General features: G+C 39.4%; 1 protein-coding gene across 2 annotated transcripts in view; it reads right to left on the minus strand.

Moving 5' to 3' along the window:
• mei4 (meiosis-specific, MEI4 homolog (S. cerevisiae)) overlaps positions 1–15,516 on the minus strand; it is a 64,532-nt gene that overhangs the window by 34,619 nt on the left and 14,397 nt on the right. For both annotated transcript variants that reach the window (XM_067572623.1, XM_067572625.1), the window contains exon 4: positions 5,340–5,471. In XM_067572623.1, the coding sequence (XP_067428724.1) occupies positions 5,340–5,471 (132 nt within the window). The remainder of the gene's footprint in view (positions 1–5,339; positions 5,472–15,516) is intronic.

Below are 15,516 nucleotides of genomic sequence, written 5' to 3' on the forward strand. Positions count from 1 at the left end.
GCTATGACACCCAGCAGTTGCCAGTGGATTTGCCATTTTGTTTGATGATTCCAGTCCAATGAAAGCAGATATCTTATGGAAAATTTTGCTTCTTTTGAATATGTGGCTCTTCAGTTGAATTCCTCTACTCGAGTTATATCCCTAAATATCTACAAGCCACCTAAATACTGTGCAACCTTTTTTGATGACTGCTGAACTGCTGTCTGTAATCTGTATTGATTACTGTATTGATTATTGTTGATGATTTTAACATCCATGTTTACAACACCCAGGACAAAGCGACTTAAGAACTGTATTGTGTTCTTGATGGGCTACTATGGGCTGACTCAACATGTGACGGAGCCCACACACAACAAGGGGCACACTCTGGACTTAATCATCTCCAAGGGTCTGAACATGTCTAAGGTTGTAGTGACTGATGTTGCTCTCTCTGATCATTCCTGTGTTGTCTTTGAGTGCTCCGTGCATGCAAATGTTCAAACAGAGGTAATCACAAAACGGTATATCACTGAAAACACCAGTGAAATATTTATTCAGGCTTTCTCCTCCACACCTGGCCTCTCTTGGGTCTCAATCAATGAGATGTAGATAATTTCAGTTCTAAGATTACAAGTGTTATTGATGCAGTTGCACCCACTAAGGTGAAGGTTGTCTCTGGTAAGAAAAGATCTCCATGGAGAAATGCCACGCTGGTCAGAATAGAAAAAAAGAGAGTGTTGAAAAGCTGAACGCAGGTGGGGAAAGACAAATCTCCAGGTTCATTATGACATCTATAAAGAGAGACTTTTATACATTTATAATTTGGAACTGAGAAATGCAGGGCGGTCCTTCTTCTGTCCAGAAACAATAATAATGCATGTGCCTTGTTTGCTATTGTCGACAGGCTAACAAACCCTCCTGCTCAGTAGCCTCTGAACTTCTATCCACCAGGGCCTACAAGGAACTTGTCTCCCTCTTCACTGACAAAATTCAGAAAATTTGACAAGCAGTCAGTGCCTCCATATCAGGAACAGGATATGTGTTTTTCCTGTGTCCACTTAAAATTAGAGATGCACCAATCGATCAGCCACCAATCGAAAACGGCAGGTTTTCAGCTGATCAGCCATGAACGATGATCCGATTTTGTGCCGGTCAAATTTACACACATGTAGCCGCACTATGGTTAAAGTCACACACGCAGTAGCACAGACAGTAAAGTCACAGCCACACACACACACACGCTAAAACTAAATGATATAAACTTCAGCAGAGACTCACCATCGACTGGTAACATTACAGCACATCTGCTGCAATTTTTAATTTGTTTAGACATTAATTCACCCATTTTATTTACTGGCAACACATTGCACACCGTCATCACGAACACAAACAGGCGGGGCTCAGATGGCAGCTTGAACACCGGCTACAGCTGGACCATCCCAGGTCTGCTCAAGATGGGACAGATGGTGAGTGAGTTCCATCTTGAAGAGATGGCCCCAAATAGCATATACATAACACAGAGTTTACATTCTGGGACGTGAACAGCTGTTTAAATGCAGTTTACCTGAAACCAGGTGATTTTACCTTTTAAGGAAAAGTCTGACATTAAAGTTTTATTGAAAATCAACTGAGGTGTGGCTCTGCTGTTAATACTGCTGTTGTTTTTGTTTATATTATATTTAATTTAGCCTTTTTCTCATTATCTGACACACTGACATGAATCCTGCTGTGTTTTAATCTGTATGGACAAATGTAAAGTAGAAAATTTGAATTAATACAGCTGATAAATATTATTAATCTAGATATGATGATCAAATAAGACGAGCAGAGTGAAAAAACTGTACACCCTTTGCTAAAAATCACCATTAAAATGACATAAGAGTTGATATTTGCTATATAAGTAAAGTGCTTTTTGATTACACTAAAAAAAGACAATATTTAGGAAATTACAAAATATTATAGGTGAAAAATAGAGTGTGAAAGTACTTTGTGGTACCCACCAGGGTTTATCTGCACCACTGACAAATAGTTTATCAGTATTTTACTTTAAATTGACTTAAATTAACTTAAGTTCAAGTTCATCATGTAGTTAGAAAACCAAATGTTTGTTCATGTTTTATGTTTTATGAACAATGCTTAATTATAAACATACAATTGAATTTTTCATTAAAGAAAAGTTACAAAAATGTTTGTGTATGCTGTCAATTATAGTTCTTAGAAATAAAGAAAATCGGAATCGGCAGTTCAGACTTTTCCAAAACCGGAAAACAAAAAATAAAAAGCTGAAGGACATAATACAACATCTGAAATCCTCCTTCTGCCTTGATATTCTGCCAACATGCTTTTCCAAAATTGTTTCTAATTGCTTGGCCTCAGATCTTCAACAAATTGTTAACACGTCTCTTCTCTCAGGTGTCTTCTCACAGGCCCTGAAAAATGCCGTCATCAAGCCACTCTTAAAAAAGAACAATCTAGACACATCACTAATGAACAATTATAGGCCCATATCAAACCTCCGGTTTTTAAGTAAAATAACTGAAAAATCTGTTTTTCAACAGCTGAACAACTTCTTGGCACTAAACAACTGTTTTGATGTCTTCTAGTCAGGATTTCAACAACACCGCAGCACTGAGACTGCTCTTGTTAAGGTCGTCAATGACAACCACTTTAACACAGACAGTGGCAGAATTTCAGTCTTAGCATTAGTGGATGTCAGTGCTGCATTCGACACAGTCGACCACAACATATTACTAGACCAAGTGGAATACTGGGTGGGATTTTCTGGCACAGTACTAAGTTGGTTAAGTTGTCCTACTTAAAGGACAGGGACTACTTTGTGTCTATAGGTAATTACACATCTGAGTGGACGAAAATGACCTGTGGAGTTCCCCAAGGTTCCATTCTGGAGTCTCTTCTGTTCAACATCTATCTACTCCCACTAGCTTAGATTATGGAAAACAACAAAATATGTTACTATAATTATGCAGACAACACAAATTTACATAACCATATCACCGGGGGGCTATGGTCCAATACAAGCACTTAATAAGTACATTGAACAAATTAATTATTGGATGTGCCAGAATTTTCTTTAATTAAACAAAGCCAAAGCTGAAGTAATTGTTTTTGGAGCCAAAGTAAAAACCTCAAACCAAGCCAGAAATCTTGGTGTAGTCATGGACTCAGACATGAATTTCAACAGCCACATTTAGACAATTACAAAGTCAGCCTATTATCACTTTAAGCGTATATCAAGGATTAAAGGACTTATGTCTCAGCAGGATTGGAAAAACTTGTCCATGTGTTTCTTCAGTAGACTCGACTACTGTAATGGTGTCTTTACAGGTCTCCCTAAATCAGACAGCTGCAGCTGATTCAGAACACCGCTGCTCGAGTCCTCACTAAGACCAAGAGAGTGGATCACATCACGTCGGTTCTCAGATCTTTACACTGGCTGCCTATCTGTCAAAGAATTTATTTTAAAATACCACTGTTGGTTTATAAAGCACTAAATGGTTTAGGGCGGAAATACATTTCTGATCTTCTGCTACATTATGAACCATCCAGACCTATCAGGTTGTCAGAGACAGGTCTGCTTTCTGTCCTCAGTCAAAACTAAACATGGAGAAGCAGCGTTCAGTTTTCATGCACCACATATCAGGATCAAACTCCCAGAAAACTACAGGTGTGCTGTATCTCTCAGTTCTTTCAAATCAAAGCTTAAGACTTTTCTGTTTGCTGCTGCCTTTGATTAAATCAAATAATTATTCATTTCTTGTACTGCACTGTAACTTTTATTCTTGTATTTTATACCTGTCTTATTCTATTTTAGCTTATTTTAGTTTTCTGTTCTTTCTGTTTCTGACTTTTTTTGATTGTATTTAAATGTCCTTTTTATTGTGTTTCTTTTGCACTTTGTCTCTATGACTTTTACGTAAAGGACTTTGAGTTGCCTTGTTGCTGAAATGTGCTATATAAATAAACTTGCCCTGCCTTTCCTTCCCCTGAGACCTCTTCCCCTGAGAGACTGAACCACGGAGAGTTGCAGGCATGGAGCTACAAGCAAATAAGATAGTCAAAGGCTCAGTCTTCAAACACACTGCTCGTTGTCCCTTCTTCAGCCTTGAAAGAATAAAAAACGAGTGGTGGGGGTGGGCAGGTAGTGGGTGGATTGAGACATTTCCATGAGAACACTGATGGCTGTTTGTGTGCTTTGAAATGTCAAACCACCACATTAATGGAGGTCTACGCTAACACACTGGTTAATTTAAGTTCGCAATTACAGGTCTCCTGAATGCACCGAGGCAGTAAATGGTGCTCCACTTGAGTCTGACAGTTTATGGAGGTATGACACTTGAGATTCTTTCTCACAAATACCCATTACTGCTGGTTTGTTGGAGACTCCATGGCAGCAAAAGAATATTTTACATCATCAGTATCTCGACTGAACAGTAGGTTCAGCTGTTTTTTTGTTTTTTTTCCCTTGAACTTGAACTCTCAAAAACACAGTGTTGATAAAATTCTCTTTTTGGCATCGCCCGGCTCGAGAGGCTCTCCAAAGGAGGAGGGAAAAACAGGCGCAAGTGAGCGTGACAGACCCTGCTGAGTGGGAGGGAAGCTCAGCAGGAGGAGTGAAGGGGATAAATCACCTGTATCCTTTTCCTTTTTAAACACATTTCCATTTTGAAGGTCCCCCGTGGCTCGACACTCAGCTCTGCCTTTCACAGGAAGCTGGCCGGGCAAAATGCAGCTCTTGTCTGGCCCGTGACTCAGGTGGTCACCAAAACTACCAAGACACATTTGAATACATGGCAGAAGAAACTGTGAGGTCACAGTATTGATTATCTTGGTTAAAGAAGTAACCGTGGCTATGAGTCAATAGGGCAAACTGTTTGCACCTGACGCCTCTCATAAAGGCTGGCTCTAAGAGCAAAAGGGTGACATAAAACAGTATGAGACAGAGAAAGACAGTGTGGAGGAGAAAGCCGGAGGGAGGCAGAGAAATAAACAGAGATAAAGTCAGTGAAAGTACAGGAGAGATTCACGATCTCATTATGGTTTAAATGCATAAACCACAGTTTATTTGAACTGTAAAACTTCCATACTGCTTTGGCAACACTGTTTCTGATAAACAGTAATGTCAACAAAGTAAGAGAACTGAGCAACACAACACAGACTCAAACAGGGAGAATATAACTGCAGCTTTTCATGAGGCAGTGCAATAGAGAGAGAGAGAGAGAGAGAAATAGAAAGGGATCAATGCTGTCACTGAGCCAGAAGTGAAGGAAGCAGCAGAAGAGGAAGAAGAGAACGATGGGAATGCAGGAGCAGGTGTGGAGAAGCAGTGGATGGGTGTTTACCTGAAAGGTCTGCCAGAGCTGATCGGCCAGAGCGCTGATCTGAGAGAGGATGTGACGGATGAGAAGGGACTTTGACATGCTGCTGCTCCCCAGCGTGATCAGACACTCCATCAGCCTCTCTGCAGCCCGGAGCTGAGGTGTGAAGAAGAAGATTGTGCTGAGGCTGATTCCTTAAAACCATCTTTTTACTAAGTTTTATGACTAATTCTGTAAATTGATTGATTCTAACTCTACCAATCACAAACTGGTTCAAATAAATACTGATTAATGACACCAAACAACTGTACACTGCATGTATGAATTACTTCAAGGTGTATATAATGCGTATCCAGTTCAGATCATTTTCATTATGGATTAATCGGCCAATTATTCTGTCTTTTAATCAATCATTTATCAGAACCTAAAGTGACGTCTTCAAATATATTGTTTTGTGTAACCAACAGTCTAAAAAAAAAAGCCTGGATATTAGCACCACCAAGCTCAGGGAATCCGTATTTCAAGTCTTCATATGTAGCATTTGGAACTGAAAAGTACAAATGTAATTATGGTGAAATCACAATAAAGGTCCTTGAATCTTTGAATCCATAAAGTGTTTCTCAATTTATCCTGTGATCTTAAATGTCTTCTACATTCAACACCTGAGCAACACTGGCTGAATTGTAAACACATTTCGTGGTTATAAAGTTGTGTTGACCAAAGGATTTTTTGTTGGGTGAATGCAAAAAGACTAAAACGTGGCACATCTATATTTTTTACTCCTACATGTTCAAAACAGAATAATAAAAGACCTGCACCATTGCAAGGGCTTCATCACTATGTGTGTTTTATAAATGCTTTTATAAATATAAATGCTATCCCATGCAGCTACATTACTTTTTAACTTAAAATAAGCTTTCTGTGCATGTTGTAATAACTCGACATTTTACACATCATGCAGCCCTACGTGAACCACTAACAAATTAGTAACCACTGCTTACACACAACATTTAGCACAGATTTATGATTGTTTATGGAAAAAAGGCGAAAATGCGAAGATCGATCTTGGGATTTTAAAAATCAATCATTCAAATTAAAATTGAGATTGATAAGAAATCCTTTTTTTTTATCCAGCCCTAGTCCAAAACCAGGACAAAGAAAAACAGACCCCCTTTACACCTTGCATTAAAATGTATCCATATTGTATCTAGATATGATTCAACCTGATTACATTTACACCTGGTATCAATATGTGTCTCCAGTGTACACACTGAGATCCAATTGAGATCTGATCACTCTGTCCAGCTCAAACAACTGAACGTCACACAAACACTCTCTCCACTCACCCTGAGCTTCCAGATGTCTCACACTCATTGTTTTATTCTCATTAGGAGCCTCTGAAATTGATTTTACTGCTGATTTTTCAGTTATAATAATACGTATATCACCACAACTGACACAAATCAAGGGACACAAGCAATACTAGCAATAATAGTCATTTAGAATGTACCATGTAGTTGAAAATAGTCAAGTACACACAAGACACTGTTTCCCCTTGGTTGACTGGAGGGCACTTGTTCTCTGCACTCGCTCAACTACACACTTGCTATGCACACAGCTACGCTACTCTTATTACAGTACCTTTCACATAAATGTCCTTTAAAGAATGAAGAGAGGGAGGATGACTCAGAAGAATTCCACAGTAATGTAGAGTGCTCACACAGTATGCAAGTGAAAATCATTAGTCATCATCAGTAATCATCATCTGATGATCGTGTGAAATTTAAGGAGCTGCGCGCACCGCTGCAGAATGAATACAGGGGTAACACTGCAAGATGACAAAGGAGCAGTAAAATGTTATTAGTCTTTAAAATCACTGACACTGAGATGAATAGTGGAAATGTTCCTATCCTATGGTGCAAAAAAAACAACTGTAGCATAACTGTGTAGTGTGAAATAAAGATACTCTGTAAGACATCACGAACAGAATGGACAAACAAACAAACAAAGGGACAGCCTTGATGGAATCCGTCATCCGTCAAGAACGCACTCAACTTATTTCTAAGAAAGTAAACACAACTCTGAGGCTGCTTTCAGACCAACACTAGTTCTGTGTGAAAAATGCAGTCTGTATCATGCTCAACCTGCTGCAATGCAACGTGACGTCATCCGGACGTCAGACTATGCTGGCCACTCATCACATGCAAGTGCACATTATTGGTGATTATTTTGTCACATGAATGGAGTATTTCTACCGTTTATCTTGCGATTGTCGTGACAAAAGATAAAATAGTTGCCAGTGTGACAGCTTTCTAGAGCACAAATCTTTGTGAGTATTACTAACTTCTGTGAAGCATTTTGTCATCTGATAAGCCTTCAAATTCATGAATCTGTTACTCAAACTTGACTTCGTGGATATCATTTCATGTCTTGCAACACGCCTCCGCAAATGCAGCCCCATGCACTGTTGTAACGCAGGGCTGTTTTCAGTCTGAATCCCCACTAACTCTGGTTTTACAAGAACCTAACTGCATTATTCCTGTAGTAGGACCCAGAAGATTTACTAGGTTTCATATTTTTTGAGTGATTTAGAGAGGACTGGTTTCCCTTGATTGGAGAAACAGTCAACCAATCAGAGCTTTGGGTACATCACATAGCTACAGTAACTAGTTACTTCACTATATCCAGGAAAAACAGTGATCTAAAAGTGGCCACAGCAATTGTGATATAAACTGTAGGTTGTAAGTAAGTAAACTTCTCTTGAATCAGCATATTTCTTCATCTCCTTGCAATCACTGTTGTAGCTTTAGGGTTGACTGAAAATGACTTTGGGAGGACGAGAAAAGTCATTTGTAACTATATATGTAAGGTCAAAAAAAGAGAGAAGAAAATAAACCCCTTCCCAAACGAAATTCAGCTAACATGAAGATGATGTCAGGAGTGAATATGTTAAGTGAAGCGAAATGATAAACCAGTCTGACCATAAGATAGCCCAAGTGACATGATTGTAAGCAAGACACATGTAGCTGGACTGACAATCTAATTAAAGGATATGGTTGGTGTTGCTCTGCTTTGCATATCTCAATACTTTTGTTTTTCTTTCACATTAATCTAAATTTGGTGCTTTAATGAGTTTTGTGGCAACAGGATGGTGTGTGTGGGATTTAGTCAAAATACACTACAGTGTGTGTGTGTTCATGAACGAACCCAGTGCAGTGGTATAGCTCACTGATTAGTTTTTGATAGTTTTTGGACAAAAACGGAGGTCTACGGCACAGAGGAATAAGATATATGAGGCTTTCAATACAATATTTGTTAGGAGACCAATTCGCTGTTGGTTTTGGTCTTTTCATGAGATTTGCTGATTAAATTAAGAAAAATAATATCACCAGATGTATCCTTCATCTACATCCTGGTGCCAAACACGCAGCCAACGGTGCAGCTGCTGCTACAGGTTTTAATTTTCCAGATCCTGGAGGGGATTTGCTTAGCATGCATGCTCACATTCAACAACAGCCTAATTCATATTCACTCCCATTTTTCATATTGTTGACTGGGAGCGGCCAAACGCATCCAAACTGTCCTCTGTTGTTGTGCCAACAGGCAGCTTCACGGCAACAGCTGGGGATAAATTGTTTGCCTCAAGGGCATCATGACTATTGTTGCTTTTCAATCTGGTCTGAAGAATTCAATCAGTGACCTTGCACACAGCTCTTAAGTGCAGATTTACAACTTTTTGATGCTTAAAGCTGATCAAATAGGTGTGTTGTTTGTGTTCCTCAGACGGACTGTCAGCAACTAAAAGAGAAAACGAAAAGAACCTGAAATTCAATTTGCTTTCTATCATCTCTGCTGCTGATTACCCCCGAGTGCTGAATGATACAAGGACATCATGTGAATTTGTGTGGAATGATTATCCTATCAAGAGATTAATTCATAATTGGAATCTATTGAAGTGAAGAGAGACTGACGAGGCCTTTCAGCTCTCCACTCTGACCTGTTGCCTTCTGATTGATGCACAAGCCTGATAAGACCTGCTGGTTTGGTTGTTAACTTGGGAGACATACAAAGAAAAAGAAAAAGAAAGTAAATGCTGTCTTTAGAGTGTTGGATGTACGTTCATCTAGCTCATCTCAGCACTTCCTTTATCCTTTGCCCTATTTTGGTAATCCATGAAGCGGTGTTATCTTTGTCCTACTCCACAGATTAAGATTACAAGCCATTGTGATTTGTCCCTTAGTTACACAGTCCATGATTATTGTTTAATGATAAATCCACTGTTATGACCTTTGCTGTTACCTTTATATTGCTGTGTTGTCATAACTGATGTCACTCTAGTTCTGCTATGCAAAGAGAGCTGTACAAGCCCTTGGATGATTGGTTCCTGCCACCAACCTGGGATTGAACTCTACCTCTCTCTCACTGATAGGACCAACAAATCCAACTTACATCCAATCAGGCCAACCTTCACCTTTTCATCACCCGCCCTGTCCACCAACCCAACGTCCTCGTTTTTGACACTAGACATGACATAAAAAGCCACCAGGCTATACAGCGACAACGGCACTGTTCTGTGTTAGCAGTGTTAACACAGTTAGCCATGATGTCTGTTCCACACAACTACTTTCTGTGTTTACTTTAATTCAGACTCAGAGACAAATGTTTGAAATGATTAATGTAAAATAACGTTTATTTGGAAAGCTGTCAGAGGCTTACGCAGCCTGTCCTTGTTTCCCCGAATCTCTATAACGAAGTTGGCCAGTGCAAAATTAGCATGTCCCATAGAGCCACAATGGCTGTATTTATGGGAAATACATCAGGTTGAAATAAACCAGAATTATCCTTTAACTGTTTGATTGATCTTGCTGCTGTTGAGACTGAGACACACTAGTTGTAGGCGACTCTAAACTGGGCAGGTTTAGATTGTATTGTTTTGCATTAGACTTTACCCTGTTGCAGCAGTTGTGGCGGTGTTAATTTTGTTGATGAATGATTTTTGGCATAGTTTTCGTCATTTTTTGGCGGATGAAAACGAGACGATAACTAAATAAAAACTAATTTATGAAGAAAAAAACTATGCCAAAATCTATTAACACTTTAGTCAAAGAATAAAAATGAGATGAAAATGTTAGGGAGAGACAAGTTGGGGATGGACGAATTTCACATTTGATGTCAAGGAAAACAAGACCCTTTGTAAACCACATGGAGCGAAAATCACTGGTGTACAAGCTAAAACTTAATGTCAGACATATGACGGGAGAAAGGAGCAGAAACGTAGTAAAGAGACAACAGGAGAAAAATAAGAACTTGATTTTTTCCCCCCTCCTTATTCAACCTCACAGATACAGATGGACCATTGAGTGCAAATAAAGCTAGTGCATTCCAGCAGAATATTTCAACAGCTCTTCTAAGTGCTTTTAAAGAACAACATATCAAGGAGGAGGGCATAGCTAAATGGATTCAGCGAACAGGATTACTGGTCACAACAATTGAAGATGAGGAGAGGAATTTGTTCGAGTGATGGAGACAATAGAGTATATCTAATTATTCAGGGAGAGTAGGCCTAATGTTCGCTGGTGTTATTTTGTTATTGTCTGAGATGGTCTTTTGCAAAAAAGCAAGGCCATATTCTTGTCTCTTTTATATTTATATTGGTTTTATTTGCAGTTGATTTTAAGATAAATAGAGACATGTGTCATACACAACAGTTAAAATTGTGTCTGTCTTGCACATTCAAACTTTAATACCATTCCATAACAACAGGTAAATAGATGTTTCCTCCAGGAGTCTATAATGAGTTTGTAGAGCAATCTGTGTATATACAGAAAATTAATTGGAAATTCTAGAGAAACGTTTAAATAATGCATTAAACTTTAACTAAACTGTTAGATTTTAGTCAACTAAATATATTGTAAATCAACTAAAACTAGATTAAAACTAAAAAACATTTGGAGGACTAAAATTTGACTAAAATTAAATGGCATTTTAGTCAAAAGACTATGACTAAAACTAAATCAAAATTTGCTGTCAAAATTAACACTGGTTGTAGGAGTGGCTGCCACACCAAGTTTTGAATCATTAGCAAATTCTCTCTGTTATAATTATTTGTTGATTTTGCACCACCTGGTGGCCTTTTCTTTTGTTGCTCATCTTAGTTCTCCTTATCATTGTTTTACCTCTAAAGTTGAGTATGTAAACTTATCTCTGCATCAGTCAACTAAACTATAATCGGCTTAATCTTACTAAAATACAATAGAACTAGAATACGCCTGTGTTACGTTGGTTCCCTTTCTTGGACCTCCAGGTTATAACATTGAATAATTGAGTATATAAACTCACAAAATCACAATTTGTTGGAGGAACTGCCAATCCTTTAATTTTAGACAATAAGATCCAGATCTGATAAGGGTGCTTGTAGTTACTTCGGTCCTGTTTTTCTTTGGAACAAACTACTTAGACTACTTAGTTTACTTTGAATGTAGACTTTGTCTACATTCAAAGTAAACTTTTCTCAGTTACTGTTAGGAATGCACCAATCCTCAACTACAGATATCTGTCAATACTGAGTGCCAATCTGACACCAGTGCTGTCTTTTTGCCAAAAGAGAAATCTGTATCCTTCACTGTATGGAACACATTGTAATCATTTTTATATAAGATAATATGAGGCCGGGGGATGCCGTGGCACAAAAAACTGATTTGGAAGCCCGCTGTGACTGAATGAATGTAGCTGATAACAGAAACACTGAGATACATAATGACACCGACAATGAAACTGTGTTTATGTAAACTGGATCGGACACGTCATGGCCAATACTCGATTTGTTGTACCCCTGGTTACTGTGTTTATTTGTGTATTTGTTTGTGTTTTTTTCTGGAAAGTAAATGCAGAGTTCATCTTCAGGTGGGTGCTTATTATTTTTCTGTTATTTTTTTTCTGTTATTCTCCATATTATTCTATAAAACTGCTGTGCAAAACAAGCAAGATGTGCTCTGATAATTGAGTAATAGTTGTCAGTGTATAACCACGTTTTTGAATGCTGTAATGCACCGAGTTTTCAATGGTCGGTTAGTTGCAGGAAATACACGGATCATTCCATCACTCAGAATTTCATTCAAAAGTTTGCTACTTTTCAGCTGCTTCGCGGTTTCACCCAACAAAACATTTCAGCCACCATGTGAGCCACACGACATGGATCTTGAGATTTAACTTAAATTAACCTTGGTTTTTATATTGTATGAATGCCGAACTGAGCCCAGGATGAAGTTAACGTCATTTTACCGATTAATGAAGAACGAATAAATAGCCGTATTTTGAATAGAGTCTGGTGTTGCTGTTTACAAAGGACCGGGCTGGTGTTGAACCAAGCCGAGTCTGTCTGCGGTACCTTTGACATCCTGGGCCAGGACCCTCCATGTGCTGGAATACTGGATGCAGTGTCCGCACTAGGAGGAGCAGAACTGGACCAGCCAGGCAGAGGATGAGTTACTGACAGGGGGGTTTCAAGCTGCTGCTGCTGCTGCTCAGGTTCACCAGCGGGTCCTTCTCTGTGTACAGCCAGGCTGCGACACACACAGTCGCAGGGACGAGCCAGAGGACGACCGCCGTTTCAAACCAGAACTGGAGCATCCCACCTGCCGTCCAGATAGAGACACACTGAGAGCGGGCTGTCAGAAAGCGGGAGTGTTTCTGCTGAAAACCACCACCGAGACCCAGGGAGACACCTGCTCGCTAACAGCTACGTGTGTTTACAGCAGAGAGCAGGAGGGAGGACAATGTCTCACCCTGAAGGAGTTTGGTGTTTCTGATGCCCCGAAAAATATATATTTAAATACTTAAATTAATATCAATAATATCATAAACGTGCAATGACTAGTTGACTAATGGCTTGAACTAATGACTACTAGTCGACTAGGAAAATCTTTGGTGGGGGGCAGCCCTAGCTATAACATATGGAGTTGTGTAGGCGAAACTGACAAGTATCCTCTCCCCTACAGCGGTTGAATGTCAAGAGCATCTCACATAAAAAAAAAACCTGACATCAAAGCTCTAGTTTAAATAACTTACAATCTCATTCTCATCCTTTCATCTTTGAGAGGCCGCAGTAAGAAGAATTAATAGAGTGATAAAAAGGTATACTTGAGCGTTCTGTTTGGGGTTGAAACACATGAGGCGAGCAAGATCCAATATACGAGAAGGTAATAAATGTTCTTCCAGTAGACAAAAGGATAAGACGGTAAGATGAGGCAGGTGTGAGGCTACATGAAGCCAGCCACACAAACTGTTCTCCTCTCTGAAAGGTTATTATATGAAATATGCCTGCAGTTGAACACAGTGGGAGAGTGACATTTGAATGACGCCACTTGGGATACGGGACGTGCAATTTCATTGTCTGGGCTCTTCATCTTGTCCAACGTCCTTCCTCCTAGACCGTAACAACTCCTCCAGGTGTGTCTGAAAAACGAGTAAGAGCTCTCGTCCCGGACGTGAGCGGCTCAGCAGGCAGGATCTCCCGCCGGGTAAATTGCAACTGCTTGAGGCATTACTTCTCAAGATGAAACACACTTAGACTGTGAGCACTTTGCAGACACTCCAAAACTCCCAGACAGGACTCTTATTCAGCCGTTCTCATTGTTTGAATACCTAGCTGGAGTTTTAGAAAAGGGCTGTAAAATGATGGTGGATTCCCTACACAACAAAAATGTGTAGAAGAGCAAACTAGCAGAAAAATTTCCCATCTAGAGCTTATACTTGGCAGCTTTTGGCAGGTAGTTTCCCAACATGCATATGTTTTCAAACCTGCCATGTGTTGTCCAGTCATCTCCGTTACTGACTTCTTGTGTCCCGTCCATTTTTTCACATCCTCCATTTCCTGTTTTGTCTCTTTCAGACTATAGTAAATACAAGTAAGAAGTCGTGGTCCTGATCAGTTCTGACAGCCTGCTGTACGTTATTTTATAAAGCTGGACAGGTATTTGCTAAAATGCATTCGCAAGGTGATCACAAGCATCGGATATCAATGTACACAACGTGAGATATATCCCAACTTCTGGTGTAGACAGGGAGTTGAAAGACAAAATTATGAAGTACTTTCTTGTTACTGAAACGCATCAGGTCAATACAATCACGTTGGTGATCGGCAGGTTGTTGGGCTGGGATGGAGCTAGCATTTCATCAAATTTGAGTCCAGTACCAAATCCACTTATCAAATCCTTCCCAATCCTGTATCAAAATTCAAATCAAATTCAACTCAATACCACATTATTTATCTCTGTGAGGGATATTGTGTGCAGCATCAAGATCAACAGATACACACACAGTTGATAGGAAACACAGAAAAAATAATATTAATCACAAAAGCAATAAAAGGCTATAAGCTTACAGCACCATATGCGGACAACTCGCCCTTCTGTCTCCACAACCTAATGTCCTGTCTTTGTGATTCATGTACACAGGCGATCATAGACTGACTGGCTTTTCTCTTCCTTTGCAGGAAAAAATGGCATGTCACATAAAAAGAGAGTTACAGTGTCATTATGTGGACACGCTCCCTTCTGATCAGCACAGTCATGGTTTCTATAACACGACAATTCACTCCAAATGTAGCTGCGTAAGCGTTGACTCCTCTGACTGACAACCAAGACAAGGTGAAAGAAAAACACCTTAAGTAAGTGTTGGATGAGTAATCATAGCGACTGCGCATGAGTAGAAACGTGGTTCCATTTGGCTCTGCACATGAGATTTGTTGACAGACAATAAGAAAAATATCGAAAATCACCAGCCAAATCCTTTGCTGCCAATTAATTTTCTGTCAATCAACTAATCAAGTAATTGTTGCAGGTCTACAATACTACCACATATAGTGGGCATCAGTTGGGGCCAAGCAACAACTTTTGTTGTGGGCCCCTTAGGAGGTTAATCTGTCCATGACTTGAGTAAATAATAGAGCAGACATCTACTTTAATAATCAGTTTGAGCTAATTCATCTGCTGCTACTGTGTTTCCTACAGTATCAATGTGCTTACTTATCCTTTCATATTGTCAGTTATTGGAATTACACTGGAAATCCATTCAGTGGTTTGTGAGGACACTGTATCCTCGATGATATTATCCCACTATAATAGATAGTGATTAATCTGGTGTCAGAATGTTTTAGAATCGTGTCCCAGTGGCCGTTTTTTCTCTGGCACTCCTTGATCTT

Source organism: Thunnus thynnus, chromosome 18, assembly GCF_963924715.1.
Source record: "Thunnus thynnus chromosome 18, fThuThy2.1, whole genome shotgun sequence".
In the NCBI taxonomy this organism is placed as follows: Eukaryota; Metazoa; Chordata; class Actinopteri; order Scombriformes; family Scombridae; genus Thunnus; species Thunnus thynnus.